General features: G+C 40.5%; 2 protein-coding genes across 2 annotated transcripts in view; one reads left to right on the plus strand and one right to left on the minus strand.

The window, feature by feature from the left end:
* Positions 1-1873: 1873 nt before the first annotated feature.
* On the minus strand, positions 1874-6655 carry atp6v1g1 (ATPase H+ transporting V1 subunit G1). The gene is made up of 3 exons (XM_067437842.1): positions 6494-6655; positions 5674-5774; positions 1874-2629 (listed from the first exon to the last, which is right to left on the minus strand). Exons 1-3 carry the CDS (start codon positions 6573-6575, stop codon positions 2456-2458), a joined length of 357 nt encoding a protein of 118 aa, XP_067293943.1. The 5' UTR covers positions 6576-6655; the 3' UTR covers positions 1874-2455.
* Positions 6656-14363: 7708 nt separating this feature from the next.
* Positions 14364-22700, plus strand: part of fer (fer (fps/fes related) tyrosine kinase) — a 68205-nt gene continuing 59868 nt past the window's right edge. The window contains exon 1 of the mRNA XM_067437843.1: positions 14364-14670. The gene's annotated coding sequence lies outside the window, so the exon portion shown is untranslated. The remainder of the gene's footprint in view (positions 14671-22700) is intronic.

The following is a 22700-nucleotide window of genomic DNA, read 5'->3' on the forward strand; positions in this document are numbered from 1 at the left end:
AGAAATATTGGCCTATATTGATAGGATAGCATCTTGCAGTTGCTGGAGATTTGTGGGATGCACATCCAGGGGGTACACATCCAGGACCAGGGCATGAAGCTCCCATTCCACCACATCCCAAAGATGATCTATTGGGTTGAGATCTGGTGACTGGGGGCCATTTTAGTACAGTGAACTCATTGTCATGTTCAAGAAACCAATTTGAAATGACTCAAGATTTGTGACATGGTGCATTATCCTGCTGGAAGTAGCCATCAGAGGATGGGTACATGGTAGTCATAAAGGGATGGAAATAGTCAGAAAAAATGCTTAGGTAGGCCGTGGCATTTAAACGATGCCCAATTGGCACAAAGGGGCCTAAAGTGTGCCAAGAAAACATCCCCCACACCATTACACCACCACCACCAGCCTGCACAGTGGTAACAAGGCATGATGGATCCATGTTCTCATTCTGTTTACGCCAAATTCTGACTCTACCATTCGAATGTCTCAACAAAATTGAGACTCATCAGACCAGGCAATATTTTTCCAGTCTTCAACTGTCCAATTTTGGTGAGCTTGTGCAAATTGTAGCCTCTTTTTCCTATTTGTAGTGGAGATGAGTGGTACCCGGTGGGGTCTTCTGCTTTTGTAGCCCATCCGCCTTAAGGTTATGCGTGTTGTGGCTTCACAAATGCTTTGCTGCATACCTCGGTTGTAACGAGTGGTTATTTCAGTCAAAGTTGGTCTTTTATCAGATTGAATCAGTCGGCCCATTCTCCTCTGACCTTTAGTATCAACAAGGCATTTTCGCCCACAGGACTGTCGCATACTGGATGTTTTTTCACACCATTCTTTGTAAACCCTTGAAATGGTTGTGCGTGAAATTTCCAGTAACTGAGCAGATTGTGAAATACTCCGACCAGCCCGTCTGGCACCAACAACCATGCCACACTCAAAATTGCTTAAATCACCTTTCTGTCCCATTCTAACATTCAGTTTGGAGTTCAGGAGATTGAATTGACCAGGACCACACCTCCTAAATATTAAATACATTGAAGCAACTGCCATGTGATTGGATGATTAGATAATTACATTAATGAGAAAATGAACAGGTGTTCCTAATAATCCTTTAGATGAGCGTATATATATATTTCTTCCCTAAATAACATTTTTTCTGCTTATTTTCTTTCCCACAACATATATAAACATTTTGTATAAACATGAAGCCTAGACGGAGCTTCCAACACTTACCCCCTGCTTACCGATTTTACGATTCACGATTATGTCAGTGAAATTTAGACATGCTAATACAATCTGAAGATGGTTGACATGTCAGCCACATGGTGTTATTTTAATTTCCCAAGTATGCACGAATGCCTGGCATTTGATGCAGACCCATGCGCAGATCAATACCAATCAATATTTCCATTATTGGAAGCACGATCATTCGAATATACTCCCAGGTTTTTTTGTTGCTTTGATTGGGTGATTATGCACATAAAGCTTCTGCGTTCACATAGACATTTCATAACTTGGCATAGTCAAAATCATTTAACAGGAAAAAATAGGAAAAAATAGTAATTTTTAGGCATTTCAGTAACTACTAACCTTTTCATTGCTTTTAAAGTAAAATTCCCTGAACCTAAACATAGAAGCCTGATAAAATGCTCATTTAAAAAAAGAACAAATGTCAGAAAAATGTTTGAAGGGTCCAGATAGTAAATAGGTTCTGGAAAATAAAATGTGATGAATTAGTAGCATCATAACATACAATACATAAAAATGTATATCTTAACAGTAGATCATAGTTAAGTGATATTCACTAACTGTGATCTAGCTGCATTGTTCCAGAGAATTAAGTGGAACAAATTCACATGGAAAACATTGTGGATCCATTTACAAACATTTATTACGTTTTCACCGCAGGTTCAAATAGAGGAATGCCACCTACATATACAGAGGAGCGCAGGGAGGAATTGTGGGGCTAATTTAATTACTATTACTACATTAAGATAATGCAATGAGACAATGAGCATTTCCACAAAAGAGCCATTGGGGAGAAATAAAGTGTATACATCAATTAGATAAAACAATAACAACAATATCTGATTACTTATAAATTAAGAACATAGCCAGATACAGACACTCATACAAACATTTAAAGGTATCCATCACAAAGAAAGAAGCTCACTCTAATAAACCACACAATACTACAGTTAACCAAGAGAGCAGAGACAAAGACTAGCATTGGATTATATCAAGGAGATATAAGCAAGTAAATGAAAAATACTGCAGAAATGTGTATGTGAAGTACAAGACCATTGATTGGTAATGTGTTGCAAAACAGTGTTTTATTAAGCAGTGATTATTAATATCATGATTGTAACATGTGAAGTGTCCAGCAGCAGTCTTTGTCTCAGTGCTTTGTGGGCCTTTAGAGATTGTAACGGATGTGGTGGTTGGACAGAACGGTTTATCCAGCGACGCGGTAATTGGCGTGGATCTCGGGCTTAATGTCACAGACCATCTTCAGCAGGTTGCCAAGCACTGCCTCCTTGTTCTGCTGAAAGCTGCTCTGGATGTGCCTCATCTTATCAATGGTCTCCTTATCCACCTCTACAGCAGAGTTTCCATGGGACCCTAATGCCTGCAGGACCATATAATGACATGTTAACATTATGCAGTAGTTGGATTCAGAACTGATATTAATGCAATAAAGTATGTTTCTTCCAATTACATTATGGTGTTATTTGGATCTGTTTGTTTCCCAAGAAGATGCGTGACCCCTAGGGGTCCATGATGGAACTGCAGAGGATTTGTGAGATTTTTGTAACTGTTTAATTAAAAAAAAATTTGAACAATGTTTACCATTTTGTAAAGCAATAATGTAAACGTGTGCATCAAAATGATTTTACCCGGTGCAAGTTGCCCAAGTAAAGCACAGAGTAGCTTGTTGCTTTATTTTACTATGATCTTTTATAGGAAAAATGAGAATTGTATTATTTATTTTAAGGTTAGAATATTAATATTATATTAATAATATTACATTGGTTGTGTTGTTAATGGCATTCATTCACACCTGACCAAACGAACCGCACTAAAGAGGGAAACGAACTCTAGTACGATTCAACCGAACTAAATGAGGCAGGTGTGAAAGCACCCTACATTTTCGAGTCTATATTTCCAACTTTTGTAATGCCACTGTTTTGTGTATTTAAAAATACATTTAAAAAATTGAAATTATTTTAATAGAGCAGGCACTTTGAGTTTTTAATGGGTTATGTTATAGCCCTGCCTACTGCATACTGCATACCTATAACATACTGCTGTTTTGGTGCGCATTGTTCTGATTTACTTAGCTCCTATTCATTGTGCGTTCACACTGCCGTAGGGCTGTCCTCGACTAAGGATTTTGACAATCGAATCAGAATTGTCAAATCTCTCTATGGTCGACTGATAGTCGAATCATCTGTGTGTGTGAATGGGTTGTGAGGGGCACGACACTGTCAGCAGAAGTGTAAAACTATTTTTATTTTCCTTTACACACTGCACACAGCAACAACTTTTAATAAAGCAACCAAAACTGACAATGGCTTTCTTATTTAGGTTTAAATAGCCTAAAAGGTAATGTGGTGGATAAACATTAATAAACCGTTTTCTCATAACATGTTAAAGCCGCGATCGAAATACAGAACATCACAAAAATATATAAAAGAACATTTTGATACATAAACCTAAAAAAATACCTGCCTAGAGAGGAAAAGAACACTTTGAGTGCGTATACATGCACATTCTGAAGCCGATTGTGCCTAAAGCGGGTGAAGACGTACGCGAAGCTCAGCCCCGCGCCTCAGGATCTCACTCACACCGCCACCTGACGCGCACATTATATACACGCGAGCTCAATTTTGAATTGACTGACAGATGAGCTGCACGAAAGCGCTCAGTGGTGCAGCAGGATTTTAAACAACTTCCCGAGTGGCCGCGGACAGGCGCTGAATGCTGCCGCCGGTGTGTGTACACTCAATGAACGTGTTCTAATTTTAAAGGCGCGGTGCGAAGCTCAGCGCCCTTAAAGGGGTCGAACACCGATGCTCAGCTCAGCGCCGCGACACGTCTTTAAAATATTGAGCACCCCCATATTGCCAAAATGGTATGATCCTCGTTTCATAACACCCGTGAAGATTCGACCGCGAGATCTGTGGTCGAATCAGGCTCCGCATATCGATGCATCGAATCTTCGTCTATTAGGGGTCACCCCAACACTGCCGCCGGCGAGAGCGTCAAAATTCGCTCTGGCCGCCCTGCCAACGACACTGTAGAATGATTTGTGGACGCACTGCCGCTCTGATGTAGATCGAATTGGTCTTTTTTTAAACTGCATTTAAAGAGGCCGCAAAGCAAACAAGCATGTTGATGGGCAGACTAGCCACAAGCAGGGTATAAGGTAACCTCATGAAATCGTTTAAATGTGAAAGTAAGAATGAATTGCATTCACGGCGAAAAACAATCGTTCTAGCTCCTATAAAATTGTGTTGCGCGCCTTCTTAACAAATACCACATCACTATGAATGATCACGTCATAAATGATAGCGAAACCCGCACAGCAATGATCAACTTCTCCTTTATTTGGCATGGGAACTAATGTGGTCGGAACCGACGTTTACATGCCTTTCTTTCTATGGATTTCTCTCAAGCAAAACATTTCTACATTCCAATTGGTTACTGCTGGTTGCCGCGGAACCGCACCATAGATCATTACCATAAAATTGAGCTGATTTCAACTCTCTCGATACCCAAATCGTCCCAAGACGTGCCGCTCTCGCCGCCAGCTCCCATTGAAAATGAATGACTTCCGGCCACCTTGACGCTTTCGCCGGCGGCGGTGTGAATGCAGTTACTGTTTAGTGCGGGCAATCCAGAATTACAGTTGGTGAAATTATAATCAGACACCGTCACCTCTTAAAAAACTCGTCAGATTGGCACGATTCACACAAATCACTCAAACCGACGTGAAAAAAGTGAGAGATGGAGAAAATCGTGCTGTTTGCATCAATTTTTAATTTTTTAACAGTGCTGTTTGCTCGCTGTTAATTACATTTAGTGCCGTCATGTTTCTACAGTAGCCCTAAATGGACAAACTTTTCTACAGAGCTTTAGTCTCTCGGCTGTCTCAGGCTGTCACTAGATGCCACTGAAATATCCACAGTGCACCTTTACAAATTTCATTAATTTAAATATTTTTAAATGTTTAAATGGCATTTTTTTTGCAGAATAATGGGTGATATTTTTGTTTTTTTTCTGCCAGGAATTCCACTGTTAAACCAAATATTTTTTAAATAATTTGTACAGAAGTACATGCCATCTATTAACAACCTCTTAGCTCATAATAGGTCTGTCTTTAAAGGTTTATAAAAACATAATGGAGAACCCAACCCTTATGGATAAAAATTGTATTTTAATCCTGGAACCCAACTATTGCACTTTATGGAAAAACAATGTGAAATTTTTGAAATTATAACAGCAAGACATCAAATCTGCCAATAACCAGACACTTGAAGCCCAAACAAAAGCATTCCTCAAAAAGCATAATACTGAAATATTTTTTGACAAGATTTTGCCAGTGTAAATACAGAGATATTGATATGAATACAGAAGTATCTTTGAATAATTATTTTTATTAATTCTCACCGCAGCCTCCTTTGTCTTAAACTCTTTCTCCCTCTGCAGACGGTACTGCTCTATCTCGGCCTGCGCCTCTTCTTTGGCCTGCTTCAGACGCCGGTTCTTCCCTGTAGAAAAAACACACACAATGCTCATAATAATACGTTAATACCTGTGCCATAACTGTAGACAAGAGAACAAAATTATATTCAAATATTGCTTTAACAGGGAAATTCCTCTCTTGTTTATGGGAAATGAGAGCCACCAGCAGAAAAATCTATATAAAAACAGGAACTGGGTGAATGTCCAGTGAGTCAATGTCACTCTTCAGTAAAATAGATATGTAGTACACGTTACAGTCATTATTTCCTTATCACTTTAAAGAACAAACCTGAAATCTGAATATCTCCCACATAACAAAAATGTGCAAAATTCCTCAACAAAATATTGAGCTCAATCCTTTTTCAAAGGCTAAAATATGGTGATGCAGAGATTTCCGTATCTACTTTGGGTTTTAAACATTTAACAGTTACAAAGGTACTCAGTCTAAAAGAAATTTGCCAAAATAATACTTAAGTTAAATGTCAACAACTGGTGTAAATATAATTCATTATACTGGCTTTTCTACCGCGCAGTTAACAAGTCACCTGACGAGAATGAGCAGTTGGAATTATACGTAATAATAATCTATAATGATAATAATAAGAGAAATGTCTTATTATTTACATCCATCTAATACATTCATTTAACTTACCCCTCTGTTATCCCTATACTAATGATTTGCTGGGCAGTTAGCATGTTAGCTAAGCGCCAGTCTGTAGCGATGACAAGCAAAACGACAACTTACTTTTACGGGCTTCAGCGACCTTTTCTGCGGCTCGTTTCTCGGCCTGCAGCAGCTGCTGGATGCCCTGAGATTGGCTCGCCATATTTCAGTACGAGGTATATTTGAAACACTGCGGATGGAGATGTTTGGATGTTTGGATGTCTGTCTCTCTCTCCCGCAGTGGAAGGTCGACTGAACGTCAGCTGACGAGCGTCACACTGGACCGCTGATGACAATCACGTGACTGCACGAGACTAGCAGCGTGTCATGATTTCACGCCACCATCAGGGGGCGCGGGTGATGCATAGGATGAGGATGACTGGCGAAGTCAGCTAAAACGGGCCACGCTTTGGTAAATAATTTATAAAAATAAACTATGCGTGTGATCAAATAATATATACAGGTCCTTCTAAAAAAAAAATAGCATATGTGATAAAAGTTCATTATTTTCCATTGTGTAATGATAAAAATTAAACTTTTTTAGAAAAGTGTTTTTAAGACAAAAAAGTCAACATTCAAATAATTATGTTCAGTTATGCACTCAATACTTGGTCGGGAATCCTTTTGCAGAAATGACTGCTTCAATGCGGCGTGGCATGGAGGCGATCAGCCTGGGGCACTGCTGAGGTGTTATGGAGACCCAGGATGCTTCGATAGCGGCCTTAAGCTCATCCAGTGTGTTGGGTCTTGCGTCTCTCAACTTTCTCTTCACAATATCCCACAGATTCTCTATGGGGTTCAGGTCAGGAGAGTTGGCAGGCCAATTGAGCACAGTAATACCATGGTCAGTAAACCATTTACCAGTGGTTTTGGCACTGTGAGCAGGTGCCAGGTTGTGCTGAAAAACGAAAACTTCATCTCCATAAAGCTTTTCAGCAGATGGAAGCATGAAGTGCTCTAAATTCTCCTGATAGCTAGCTGCATTGACCCTGCCCTTGATCAAACACAGTGGACCAACACCAGCAGCTGACATGGCACCCCAGACCATCACTGACTGTGGGAACTTGACACTGGACTTCAGGCATTTTGGCATTTCCCTCTCCCCAGTCTTCCTCCAGACTCTGGCACCTTGATTTCCCGAATGACATGCAAAATTTGCTTTCATCCGAAAAAAGTACTTTGGACCACTGGGCAACAGTCCAGTGCTGCTTCTTTGTAGCCCAAAGTGGCTTGACCTGGGGAATGCTAGCCTGACAAGCCACACCCACATCAAGATGTTTGGTCTGGAAACTCACCATAGACAGGGCTCAATCCGAGGGGCGGAATAAACGGTTGTCTTTTAAACTCCCTCTGCACGCGATAGGATAGCGCTACAACCAAACAGAGCAACGAAGGTGAAGGAGAGCTTGTTGATAGATTAAACATTCGCCGTATCTGGTCGGCAAAACTCTGAACAATTCTTCCCTTTTTAAGAATGACTTCAGTGCCGTTCTGTTCTTTTCTCAGAGAAAAGCTTAAAGGGGGGGTGAAATGCTGTTTCATGCATACTGAGCTTTAAAGACTTGGATTCCCATCCTAAACATAGACAAAGTTCCAAAAACTAATGTTGGACGTTTGATGGAGTATTTCTGTGTCAAAAATACTCCTTCCGGTTTCTCACAAGTTTCGGAGAGTTTTTTTCGAGTATGGCTCGACTTGACGTTAATAGAATGGAAGGTCCTTGTATATGGGCCGTACGGGCTCTTCTCCCGGTAGGGTGCGCGCGCGTGTGACTAGAGGGAGAGAGAGGAAATGCACGCCCGTAAACACTCTCTCAGGTGCAGATCCAGTCGTCCGTGAACACTTATGTCGGTTATAGTCCGCGTCGCGCTCCACTTTATTCCTATGGTTGACGTCAAGTGACTTCAAAGCTTCAGCACAGCATTCCGGGAAGGCAGCGCTGCATTTGAACCGATTTGAACGCAGAAATGACGGGAAGCTTCATAACATCGCTTCAGTCGCGTCTCAAAGTGAATTTCCACGCCACTGCTGTCACAGGACTTCACCAAATCATACCAAAGAAGTGTGTTTTTGAGGGAGCGGTCCCAGCGATAAAGGTTCGGTCCTGCTTTGGAAGCAGCTGGTGAGTAAAACGGCTTCAAATGTCTATGCTGTTGGCTCGTCGCGTGAGTAAACATCAGTAAACGACACGATCGCGTGCTTCGTCATTCAAATGCACTAAAGGTTACTCCATTGCTGTTCTCTGTATAACGTTACAATAGTCTGACGTGCAAAACCGTTTTGCTTGCTACTGCTAAGGTTTAGTCGCATACAATAGTCCATAAACCGAATCATGTCCTCATAAACTGTGAGTAAAGACACACAAATGTTGACAGGTTACATACCACAGAGACAGACGTCCTGATGTTGTCGTTTCTCCTGTTCAATATATTTCTGCCTCAGATTTGATTCTGGATCATTATCTGTATTAGCTGAGATAGCCATTGGGTTTCTCCACGCTTGAGGACGTCACCGCTTTGCGCTCGTCATTCTTTAGCTCCGCCCACACGATACGCCTCCAGGCGCTCGTTTTTTTCCGGAAAGACTCGGTACAGCCCATATTTCTTTTATAAATATAATAAAACTAAAGACTTTTCGGAGATATGAAGGATGCAATACTACTCTATAGGTACTCAAGATTGACATGAGATTGACTGAAACTGAGTGTTTCACCCCCCCCCTTTAACTCCAAGTCTTCGAAAGACCGCCGTTCGCCAGTTTCTGTGTTTACTAGAAGCACGCAAACGCAACTCGGCCATCGTCATTATGGCCCCGCCCACCGACTCTATACACGATGTGATTGGCCCGGCAAGAGTTTGGGGAATACAGCTCTGAAGGGTATTGAGAGTTGCTAGACAACACTCGCGGGCAGATTAGATTTGCTGCCGCTATGGTGCGTCTAGATTTCTAGGCTAGGGGAATGCGGCACCTGTAGCCCATTTCCTGCACACGCCTGTGCACGGTGGCTCTGGATGTTTCTACTCCAGACTCAGTCCACTGCTTCCGCAGGTCTCCCAAGGTCTGGAATCGGTCCTTCTCCACAATCTTCCTCAGGGTCCGGTCACCTCTTCTCGTTGTGCAGCGTTTTTTGCCACACTTTTTCCTTCCCACAGACTTCCCACTGAGGCGCCTTGATACAGCACTCTGGGAACAGCCTATTGAGAATGAGATGTCGTCACGACACCGCGCCCCGCCCCCTTCCGCCATTTTGGGAGGATGGTCCGCCATGTATTGGATTTGAACAGAGACTGGAGAAGAGATATTCTGATGATTACCATTTACATAATTTTCCAAACTCAATGGAACATAAAGTTTTAATCCACCCCAGCCGATCTGAGAAAGCAGCTGCTGGTAAACATACGCCATTATTTCTCCACAGGTTTCAGTCATCGTCTTACTAGAGCCGCGATGCTGGAGTGTGTTGACATCTGATGAACACAATCCTTTATGTATTTGTATTAAACATTTTGAAAACTATTCTGTCATTTTTCATTGTCAATAATTGTATTCTATGTAATTTACATGTTAATGCCAAAATGATTAATATTCAAAGTAATTTAGGTCTATGCATGAAGGTATAAAATATGGTCAGTATGAGAAAAACACTGTTAATGAGAGGACGAGCACTAGACTGTTGCAGGATAGTGGGGAGATATATTTATTTATTATTCAGAATGCACAAAAAATATATAGAAACATTTCAGGAACGTGCAAGGTAGTAAGTTAAAGCGTCTAACGTTAGGTCTCTTTCCATTCTGCTGTAGGCAGCTCGTATGGATTGACTCTTTTTATATCATCCAGCTGCTCTAAATACCTCTGCCTGGCGCTGGTAGCAATTTCTCCCTGTAGTTAACTATTTATTTTTATTTTCCATGTTAAAATTTCTCTGTTTAAATGACATGATAATTCATTGAGCCGTTTTTCCTGCTCAGATATCTGTATCGCTCTTACAGTGTTGCCCTTGGCAACCGATAGCGTCGGATCCCAAAATGGTGGACGCGGCCCAAACACCGCCCAATTTGTCACGTGCACAAGCTACCATGACGTATGTCCTCATTTTCAATTCGTTCAGAAATTTCTTTCTGTGTCTTAACCTCTCGCTTGAGGGTGTCAATGATGGCCTTCTGGACAGGGTCGGGTCGGCAGTCTTACCCATGATTGCGGTTTTGAGTAATGAACCAGGCTGGGAGTTTTTAAAAGCCTCAGGAATCTTTTGCAAGAGTTATTTAATTGATTCAGATGATTAGGTTAATAGCTCGTTTAGAGAACCTTTTCATGATATGCTAATTTTTTGAGAATTTTCCATCAGGGGCATAATGCCCCGGTAATTATTACACATACCCTCCACCCCCCACATAGTGACAGTCCTGCTTATAATAGTCTTCCAGGTTACCAATCACTTTGTTTCTAAATAAAAAAAAATAGATATAAAATTAATTTAAAGTGTTGAAAGTCAATAAAAAAATAAAAATAAAAAAATCCCATTAAAACATAAAAATGTTAGTTTGTCAAAAAAGACATCTTAGGGAACCAAGTTTACGTTTAAGCAAACGGATACATTCCCTTTCGATTTCGGTCCCTTCAACGTTGCGTCGGATTCTGACACTTTGGGGGGCGTAAAAAAAATTCCGGCATGACACTGTGAAGGATTGCTGAGCGTAAACCAAGCTAATGGCCCATATGAAGTGCTTCACAAACAGGAAAACATTGTTTAGTTTATTCTAGTTGCACAAGCAGGACATATATTAAACGATAGTTACATCCCACTAATACAAAAGACCCATACAGATGGGCCCTGCTGGACCTAGTCGGACACAGCATTGACAGGGGTTCAAAAAGAGTGCCTCATAATTAAGGAAACACCACGGTTAGCTGAAATAAGTTGTACGGACAGAACTCATAAGTGTCTAAGTGTCTTTAAATATGGCCTAATGCAGGTGCTTTATAAACAGAAAGACACCAACTTAGGTTAGAAAGAGAGCTCATTCAACTATAATTTCACTATCGGACCTAGTTGAATCACTGCTGTATCAGTAATGAGGTCTGTGAGGCACTGGTATTCTGATCAATAAGAGGGGGCGGTGCGCACCTGGCCGCTATGGGCATGTTCTTTTAAGTTAAAAGAATGATGGGGAAGTGGCAAAAGCCGGCATTTAAAGAGAATACTTTGTTTTTGGACAAGGGAAGCAATGGTAATAGAGTATAAGCACTGTTCGTTTTAGCAGATTTAAAGCTACACTGTGTCACTTTTTTTGTTTATTCTTAGCTAAAAACACTTAGTTCTTTTAAAAATGTATGTGCTCATTAATGTATATTTACTTCTTTCAAGTAATAACGTATTCTCAAAAGTTTATAATATGCCATTGAAAATACATACGGGTGAGGGGTTCGAATGCTGGTCGCCATGTTGCCCCTCCATCTTGAAAGTACATTAGCCAAAGAGGGACAAGAGGGACCTGTAAATTCAAGCTTCCCTTTTCACGTTTTAACACTCGATGGCACTCATTGACGAGATCGCACTGGAAGCCATGTTAATCTTGGACTAAATCGGCCACTGTAGGAGTTAAAACGAAATCGGAATTGAGAGGAACAGAAACTAATATTCCCTGGATTGTCATATACCTTTACACCGCTAGATGGGGGAAAAAAAAATCACACAATGCAGCTTTAACAACTGCGAAGGGAGCGAATCTCTCACAGCTTGAAACGGAAGCAGACAAAGTTAAAGCCTGGGCTCAGAACGGAGTCAAGTTTCAGTAGGGTGAATTCAGGTTGATTAGGCCATAAGTCATCTCAATGGCAAAATGTGTCCCATAACCCCTTTATGCAAGACAGACTGATAGAGTGTGCATATCACCGCAGTCGCTTGACTGATACGAGCACGAGCAGAAACGCTGTCTTTAGAGGTTTCAATTATGCTAAATGAAGCTGCTCAAATGGAAACCTGTAAAACATTTTAACACCAAAGCCAGGTCTGTGGGGCTGTAGAAGAATGTGGTGGGTTAAATCAACAAGTCATTCATACCAACTCTGCGGTTATCTATATCGCTAAAAAAAGACTGATATAGCAGTTATATATACTTTGAGTGTGGAGGGCATATTGCTGTCATACAGATGCTCCTGAAAGATAGAATAACTGGAATCAGTCAATTCACAGGATCCACAATCGCTACACCAGCTCTCAAAGACTTTCTATTTAGGAGCATAGAGACGCCTAGTAGAAGGGCTTCAGTAAGTCTTGTCAGTAAGTGACTTAACGCTGGCGCGTTCCGCTCAGCAGATTCCACAGTATGGGGAATAGGATCCTTCATCAGCGGGATGGCCCTGGGGGAGCTGTCAGCATCCCCACTAGGTCCGGGGACCTAGCCTAGAAATCTAGACGCACCCTAGCGGCAGCAAATTTAATTTGCCCGCAAGTGTGGTCTAGCAACTCTCAATTCCTATCTGAGCTGTATTCCTCAGAATCTGGACGGCCCAATCACATCGTGTAGGTAGGCTATAGAGTCGGCGGGCGGGGCCATAATTACGACGGCCGAATTGCGTTTGCGTGCTTCTAGTAACACAGTCTTCTAGTAAACACAGAAACTGGCGAACGGCGGCGGTCTTTCGAATCAGCTCTGTCCGCGCCTCCGGAAGACTTGGAGTTAAGCTTTCCTCTGAGAAAAGAACAAAGAGCGGCACTGAAGTCATTTTTAAAAAGGGAAGATGTGTTTACAGTCTATAGTTCGGAGTTTAGCCGACCGGATACGGCGAATGTGTAATCAGTCAGCGTGCTCCCCTTCACCGTCGTTGCTCCGGTTGGTGTACCGCTATCCTATCGCGTGCAGAGAGAGTTTGAAAGACAACCGTTTATCCCGCCCCTCGGACTGAGCCCTGTCTATGGTGAGTTTCCAGACCAAACATCTTGATGTGGGTCTGGCTTGTCAGGCTACCGGGGACCAGGACTGAGTGGCCATTTCAGACAACTAAAAGCACTGTCTCCCTCTCTTCTCTGATTTTGCATAGCACCTGATGCTACATCTAATCTACACTGGCATCAACACATATATACGTGCATGTTTTCGGCCAGGGGTGGGCTATGGCATCACTCCAGTGTGGGGTAACCCAGAGAAGAGAATTAGAGAAAAGAACAGAGGGCAGTGAGTGTTATCTGTTGACGCAAACAGATCCACTTCTGCTGGCCTGAAAATGTTCCAGAGTATTTTCATTTTGTTAAAATTGTTAAAAAGTCTCCATTCTCCTTCTCTCGACAACTGCTGGGGATGTGCCAGTGATCTGCCCAAAACAGAAGGTTATTTTCGAGTTTCAGCAGGAGATGTGAGTTGATACCTTCTTGATGATTTATGCATGCCACCATAATCTGAAATAGAGTTTAAAAACACTCTAAAGTTGAACTGTTCTCAAAACCAGCAGCTATATCACCCTTTAGCCCAAGACTGGTTTCCCGCTGAAGCTAAGCAGGGCCTGGTTTCTCCCATGGTTTATTTTCCCTCCATTATGCCCCTGATGGAGTTTGGTTCCTTCTCCTTGCCACTGTCACCTTTGACTTGGCTTGCTCAGTTGGGGATACATATTCAACTAAATATCAAAATAAATTGAATTACTAAACTAAATTAACTATATCAAATAAATTACTGATCTCCCCATAAATTGCTGAAGTCCACAAATGTTCATCGAGGGGAAATAGCACCATCTAATGGACATTTAAAAAAAATCATTTTTCTATGAAAACAGACTAACGTTGCGGATATTTGGTGTCCCAAACAGAAACATCTGCCTACCACCCATTTAATCTCAAACACTGAGTATGAGGGAGTGACTGGCTCTCTCTTAAAGTTAAGGGTTTCGAAAGTGTATAAAACTGAGATATCCAAAGATATACCTGAGATATACCTCAGCAGTGTATCTCGACAAGAGCCGTTCTGCATCCTCATATCAGACTCCACACCAACCGTGTCAATGACCATAAATGAACACCTGCCTTCTACTTTGAAATATAGGTTACAGTATAAGCGGTAATCTTGACCACACACGCACAGACGCATACACATTTTGCAGGGCTCGGAGGGTCGTGAGGGAAACGTCATAAGCCTGTGGCAGCAGTGGAGTGAGCGGAAACCCCTCCCGAATCCCAACTCAACTCCTCCAACCCCAGTCAAAGAAAAGAGGAATACCGAGTAATCAGGAAACAAGGACAAATACCACAATACACCATTACAGTAAGCCAGTGAACTATTCTATCACATACGCAATGTTGTTCTTATGCAAATGAATGTATAGTGTGCCGCAGTTCTCGGTTCCGCGCGTTTGTATTCAATTGTTTTGCTGTTTTTCCAAAGGAAAAGGCCAGGCAGCATTAGCAGGGCAGCGCTAGCAGCGGCTAACGTCCCACCAGCACAGGAAAGCCAGTGAACATGTTCAGGAAGCCTATAAAATATGTTCTGCACTTTGTCAACTTTCAGTAAAGGTTATTTGGTGGGGTTATGGATGTGCGAGTTTGTGTTAACGTTAGGCTATATCTGAAATCAAAGAACGAGTCGTCCGTCACTCTTCTTAAACTTTTGACAACAGCGGTACAATCAGGGACTGTGCATATAGCAAGATAAAGTGCGATTTATTCACCTTGACAAGCTCAACCAATCGCATATTATTAGTATGTAATGTTATTCTGTCATATTGTGTCACATGTGCATTGTGGAGAAATCCTGAGAAGTGCTCAGTGTTTGTGCCCAACGAAATTGGTCATTCCTTAGAACTGTGATGGGGACAAGCCCTTTAAAATCCCTTACAATGATCATAAACTCTTCGACTTACCCTACTAAACATTACTGTAGTGGCACCATGGTACAGTTATGGCATCAGATGATAGCTACTGATATATAATGGTGGCTGGTGAATGATGGGCATGAGCTTTTGACAACTAGGTGTTGAATTATTTTTGTATTTAGTATTGTATCATTGTATATGTATATATAAAATTAACTAAACACAAAAATATTTTATATATTCTTGTTGTCAAATGTGTCCATCAATTAGAAAAAGTGCTTGTACTGGCTTTATTTAAAATAAATTCCCCTTAATTTAAATACTTGTTATAATGCAAAGCATACTATCCAGTATAATATGCAATTCATGCAGTTATGTATGACTGATGACAACCCAAGTGTGCGAATATATTTTGTGGCCACTAATGTCTAGAATGAAAATGAACAGTCATTTCAGTTATTAGTTATTCTCAGTCTGTTTTGGTTCATTTCTGCCATTGACAACTGGGAGTCTATGCTAATGTTTTGGATTTGAACAGTGTTTGGATTTTAAGCAACATGCTATTCGTTTCCTGTGGGAGAACTGTCACAACCACTGGGCTGAGATGGCAGCAATTATTAAAATGTGGTAATAAACATCCAGAATGCATTTAACCTGGATTACAATGGAAGAGCCCCCACTGTATATGTCTTTGATGGCCATTATGTTATTGTTATCATAAAACGATGGCGGTCACCAGAAGCGGACTTTGTTTACATGTTGTTTCTGGTGTCCCATTCTTCAGAAGCTCAAATAAAGGACTTGCATTCCTCCGCTAGTGTGCTCAGAAGTGCTATTCAAGCAGCTGTGCCCCCACAGAGCTGTTCTGTTGTACACAGCAAATCCTTGTTGAGCTAAACTCCCACTGATGTGCATTAACCAGCCTAATTGTGTTATTGGTGAGAGAGGATTATACAGCACAGTGGTTATTTTACTGCTCTGTGATTTGTTTTCACCGATGGGTCTGGCTTTTGCTTTTGAGCTTTCATTAAAATTATTAGGGCCTAGACACCGATGATGCGAGCCTGCGAGGTGTTCATGGAATTGCTCTGTTTTTTGGTATTGATTTCGTTACTGGTTTCACAACTGGTTCGATTTCTTGGTTGAACTCCCTCCTTCTTCGTCTGCAGGTCTCATTTCACATTGTGAGTCGTATGCACATTTTTAATACTCAAACAATATACATGTTTTGATTGTCAATGACAACATATTAGAGACAAGAAATATGTAAATTTATGTATCAAACTATTTAGGTTTATTTTTATTATTTGTTTTAAAGATAGTAAATTGCACATGCTGCAATGAAATCATAATTATTTTGAATATTATTTACTAAATTAAAAATAAGTAATTAGTTAAAGAATCCATATGCTTTTTTTAACTTGAAACCTGTGAACGTAAATAAACAAATTTATACTTTAAGGAGTAACTTCTTGATTCGGTAGTTCTATAGTATTTTATAAAGAAATTGTAAAAAGCATGGATAAAAAAAGGAAGTAAATCTGGTCTATGTGCACTGGAAATTATATTTTTTCATAAAGACTAGGTACACAGCGAATATGTTATGAAATGATAGCAGGCAATTGCATATAGTATTTAAAGTGTGTTGCTCGTGCTTGTCCAGTGACAGCAGAAATATCCTGTACAAATCCAGTTCAGCCTTTCTTTTTACTAAAAATCAGAGATAAAAACTTGAGTCTGCGACTTGACAAAAAATATGACTTGTGACTTGGACTCGTGATCATCTTACCTGAGTCTTGACTCGAGACTAAGCTTGCTATTTGCTAGTCTGTGTTGCCGGTGTACCGGTGGTCGGACTCAACACCGGTTACATCACTTGCCCACCGTGGCACCGCCCCCAATCGACGTTTAGATTTTTTTTTTTATAGTAATAAAATAATTTCGTTCAATTAGAAAACAGACAATACAAATAAAAACTGAATGTCTCTGCTTAATAAAGCATGATCTGAATCAGGGTCTCTGGGCAAACACAGGCAAACAGGAGTCGGATTTCATTCAGCAGAGAGTGAGCTGACTGAGATTATCGTGTAAGATTTGGTTTCAAAGCAAAATGTAAAAGCACCAATAAGGGAGTTTGTCATTGTACTGTTTTGTTGTGTTTTTCATTGATAATAATAGTCTAAAGAACCCATAATTCAAGCATCCCGTCCCCGAATTGGCACTAATTCAAAACCGAAACTAAAATGTGCACTGCCACATTTATGGACTAACTGTCATTCATGGTGTGTGTGCAGTAGTGTGTTTTCAGTTCATGTGTATGGAAGCTTAACTTTCATAGTAATTATATGAAACCGCTATCGGTTTAAATTTGAATGAGTGATTTAAAAGCCCAGTTGGTGATACTGGTATTACCAGTGTTGTTACGCATCGATTAACCGGTGGGAAAATTTCCTCACCGTCACATCCCTATTCGAGACTTGTCTTGGACTTGACATGGACTTGAATGCAGAGACCTGTGGAAAAAAAAGTCTTTTGGCATGGCATTCCTGATTATGTTCTCTATTTACTACCCCACATGACAGCTAAAAACACCACATTTTACTATTCATTCTTTCACAAATGTATGTGTTGCAGCACAAAACATTTCTAAACACACCAAACCAGTGAGTGTGTGACGCATCTAAAGGCATGCAAATTCATCACCCATTATAAAACTGCTGTTACATAAATTAGCAACAAATAGTAACAATATAGTCAAGCATTACCTTACAAAACTTTGTCATTTAATTTGAAAAGCAATCAAGTGATCCGAAGGGAAGCTGTAGTGTTGCAAAGCAGCAGAGGCTTGCTTGTGGTCCATTTTCAAGAAGTACACATTTTCATGTCCTTTTCATGTTTTGCCCCAAAGTAAGCTATTTGCTAAAATACATGCATATAATCCAAATTTACCAAGTTAATTTTCATTTGAATGCACAAAAACTTTCATATGCAATTTAGGACCCTGTCCGACACTCATTTCCACAAACGAGACACGCAGATGGGAAATGTTGTTCTTTGTGTTGTGTACTGTAACGCTAATGTAACATTATACAGCATTGCTTGAGATATACAGCAAACTACTGCAACTTAAATAGCTTAAAATGCACAGCCCCCCCCCCCATGGTGGTTCTATGTGGTATCGTTTTGTACAAAGTTGGAAAGTAAAAGTAATAATTTAAGTAGTATTTTGTGTGCTTTATTAGGCCATTTTAAAGTAAAGGCAATCTGTTGTGATAGTTCAATACACTGTTAATTATAACAACTAGCTGAAAAAAAATGTTAAAAATAGAACAAAGACTTGACTTGACTTGACTTGGGCCCTAAAGACTTGACTTGACTTGACCTCAAAGACTTGAGACTTGACTTGGACCTCAAAGACTTGAGATTTGACTTGACTTGGACCTCAAAGACTTGAGACTTGACTTGACTTGACTTAGACCTCAACGATTTGAGACTGTACTTGACTTGGACCCTAAAGACTTGAGACTTGACTTGACTTGGACCTCAAAGACTTGAGATTTGACTTGACTTGGACCTCAAAGACTTGAGACTTGATTTGACTTGGACCCTAAAGACTTGAGACTTAACTTGACTTGGACCTCAAAGAATTGAGACTTGACTTAAACCTCGAAGACTTGAGACTTGACTTGACATGGACCCTAAAGACTTGAGACTTAACTTGACTTGGACCTCAAAGAATTGAGACTTGACTTAAACCTCGAAGACTTGAGACTTGACTTGACATGGACCCTAAAGACTTGAGACTTTACTTGACTTTGACCTCAAAGAATTGAGACTTTACTTAGACCTCGAAGACTTGAGACTTGACTTGACATGGACCCTAAAGACTTGAGACTTGACTTGACTTGACTTGGACCTCAAAGACTTGAGACTTGATTTGACTTAGACCCTAGAGACTTGACTTGACTTGGACCTCAAAGATTTGAGACTTGATTTGACGTGGACCCTAGAGACTTGACTTGACTTGGACCACAAAGACTTGAGACTTGATTTGACTTGGACCTCAAAGACTTGAGACTTGATTTGACTTGGAGCTTACAGACTTGACTTGACTTGGATCTCAAAGACTTGAGACTTGATTTGACTTGGACCATAAAGACTTGAGACTTAATTTGACTTGGACCCTAGAGACTTGTCTTGACTTGGACCTTAAAGACTTGAGACTTGATTTGACTTGGACCATAAAGACTTGAGACTTGACTTGACTTGGACCTCAAAGACTTGAGACTTGATTTGACTTGGACCATAAAGACTTGAGACTTGATTTGACTTGGACCCTAGAGACTTGACTTGACTTGACTTGGACCTCAAAGACGTGAGACTTGATTTGACTTGGACCCTAGAGACTTGACTTGACTTGACTTGGACCTCAAAGACGTGAGACTTGATTTGAATTGGACCTCAAAGACTTGAGACTTGTTTTGACTTGGACCATAAAGACTTGAGACTTGATTTGACTTGGACCATAAAGACTTGACTTGACTTGGACCACAAAGACTTGAGACTTGATTTGACTTGGACCTCAAAGACTTGAGACTTGATTTGACTTGGACCTTAGAGACTTGACTTGACTTGGACCTCAAAGACTTGAGACTTGATTTGACTTGGACTTCAAAGACTTGAGACTTGATTTGACTTGGACCATAAAGACTCGAGACTTAATTTGACTTGGACCCTAGAGACTTGACTTGACTTGGACCACAAAGACTTGAGACTTGATTTGACTTGGACCACAAAGACTTGAGACTTGATTTGACTTGGACCTCAAAGACTTGAGACTTGATTTGACTTGGACCATAAAGACTTGAGACTTGATTTGACTTGGACCCTAGAGACATGACTTGACTTGGACCTCAAAGACTTGAGACTTGATTTGACTTGGACCATAAAGACTTGACTTGACTTGGAACTCAAAGACTTGAGACTGGACCCATGAGACTTGACTTGGACCTCAAAGATTTGAGACTTGATTTGACCTTGACCATAAAGACTAGAGACTTGATTTGACTTGGACCCTAGAGACTTGATTTGACTTGGACCCTAGAGACTTGACTTGACTTGGACCTCAAAGACTTGAGACTTGATTTGAATTGGACCTCAAAGACTTGAGACTTGATTTGACTAAGACCTCAAACACTTGAGACTTGATTTGACTTGGACCTCAAAGACTTGAGACTTGATTTGACTTGGACCTCAAAGACTTAAGACTTGATTTGACTTGGACCTCAAAGACTTAAGACTTGATTTGACTTGGACCATAAAGACTTGAGACTTGATTTGACTTGGACCTCAAAGACTTGAGACTTGATTTGACTTGGACCTCAAAGGCTTAAGACTTGATTTGACTTGGACCATAAAGACTTGAGACTTGATTTGACTTGGACCCTAGAGACTTGACTTGACTTGGACCTCAAAGACTTGACTTGACTTGGACCTCAAAGAATTGACACTTGACTTAGACCTCGAAGACTTGAGACTAGGGCTTGGCGATATGGCCCAAAAAAATTATCACAATATAATTTTCCATATCAGTCGATATCGAATAATATCACGATAAATGTAAAATATTTATTTCTTTAAAGTTTAAAGGCACAGTTTTGCTCCTGAGTGAAATATGTAGAAAACAGACAGTTAACTGTGGTTTTAAACTATCATTTATTGTCAAAACATGACACACTTCCCAAACAGGTGAACAGTTTATTAAAACTAAGGTAGATTTACTTATTAAAATCTTAATTGTGGTCAGCATTTTTTATACTCTACACGCAGTGGGCTGGTCGCGAGATGAGGGAGAGAGCAAAGTTCAGTATTTGTGGATCTCCAGTAAGGGCTGTCTAGTCTATTTTATTCATTTTAAAGTCGGATGACATTATTTCTCTTGATACTGGCGATGCTGAGTCATTAATACATCACCAACGACAAACAATTATGATAGCGATCATGTACAAGTCCGATGTTTTAGTGATTATAGTTTGGTACAGTTAGCGTTAGCTTGTTGTAAGTCACCCACCGCAACTAACGCAACTAACAAGGTAATAAGCCTGTGTGTGAATGTAGTTAATGTAGATTTACCTCTGTGTTGGGCTCAATGTTATATGGTAGAACTTCGAAGAAGCAGGATAATTTAATAATTTAATTCCGTGTGGTGAACATGAACCTATGAATAAGCATGCAGTCCATGTACGTCGCTGTTTTATGTCGGATGGATCGCCAAAATATCTCCAAACCACTGAAGTTCAGCGAACTAACTTGTCAACGATATCTGTGTCCTCCGAGCTGGTTGTGAGCTCTGAGTTTTCTTCACTATCACTCATTTTTCTCGCTCCACTTCACTCCGATCCTCCAAGCCTGTCAGTCACTGACTGTAAACAGCAGCGTGTGCAGCACCCAGAAGCCCGGTCTGCAATACGCATGCGCAGCATTGCGCATACCGCGTAAGCATTATATCGAGAATTTATCGAACTGTTGTTATCGTTTTATCAAGGAGAATTATATCGTGATAATTTTCGTTATTGTTTTATCGCCCAGCTCTACTTGAGACTTAACTTGACATGGACCATAATGATTTGAGACTTGACTTGACTTGGACCTTAAAGACTTTGACACTTGATTTCACTTGGACCCTAGAGACTTGACTTGACTTGACATGGACCTCAAAGAATTGAGACTTGACTTAGACCTCAAAGACTTGAGACTTGACTTAACTTGGGCCCAAAAGACTTAAGACTTGAATTGACTTGGACCCTAAAAACTTGAGACTTGACCTGACTTGGATGCTCACTTGATCCTTCTAGCTAACGTCACCTTCTTCACCATCTAAGTTGAAACAAATTTGCTTCTAGTCAGTTTGTTAAATAAATATACATTTTTGAGAACTGAAGTATGATTATTTTGCAGCGGGTGAGTAGTAAGCATGACTGACTATTTTGAGTGGCTTCTACATGACATTGTTTGGCTAAATAAATCGACTTTTAAATCAGTACTCTACTGTCAAACTGTAACGTTACTGTAAACAACATATTTACGCGCTACCCAGTTCAGTTTGTGATTCAAAGTTATAAGCTATCATGTCAAATCATTGCCATGACGGATGGTATAGATGTGTTAGTTGTCACTGAGCTGTGCAGTGAAACAGCCAATCAGAGCAGAACTCTGCATTAATATTCATGACCCTACCAAATAAGGCAATAACAGAGCATTACATCCTAGGGACATATTCTAGGGTTGTAAATAGACCTGTAAAACCGCATCTGGACAATTTTTTACCTTAAATAAGCCATATACCCTCTATTTAGATATCAGAGAACAATTTAAAATATTGTTTCAAATAATTTTAGGGCATCTTTAAGATTAATCCACAAGTTAAAGAAAAAAGCGCAATAAATCCATGGGTTGTGGTCCGTCTGGATCACGGATCAACTGC

Source organism: Pseudorasbora parva, chromosome 3 (assembly GCF_024679245.1).
Source record: "Pseudorasbora parva isolate DD20220531a chromosome 3, ASM2467924v1, whole genome shotgun sequence".
NCBI lineage: Eukaryota > Metazoa > Chordata > Actinopteri > Cypriniformes > Gobionidae > Pseudorasbora > Pseudorasbora parva.

Coding starts and splice junctions, on each gene's coding strand:
- atp6v1g1 (XM_067437842.1), bottom strand. CDS start 6,575: ATGGCGAGCCAATCTCAGGGCATCCAGCAGCTGCTGCAGGCCGAGAAA. Junction 5,775..6,493: donor GGTCGCTGAAGCCCGTAAAA/GTAAGTTGTCGT, acceptor TTTTTTCTACAG/GGAAGAACCGGCGTCTGAAG. Junction 2,630..5,673: donor TTAAGACAAAGGAGGCTGCG/GTGAGAATTAAT, acceptor ATGGTCCTGCAG/GCATTAGGGTCCCATGGAAA.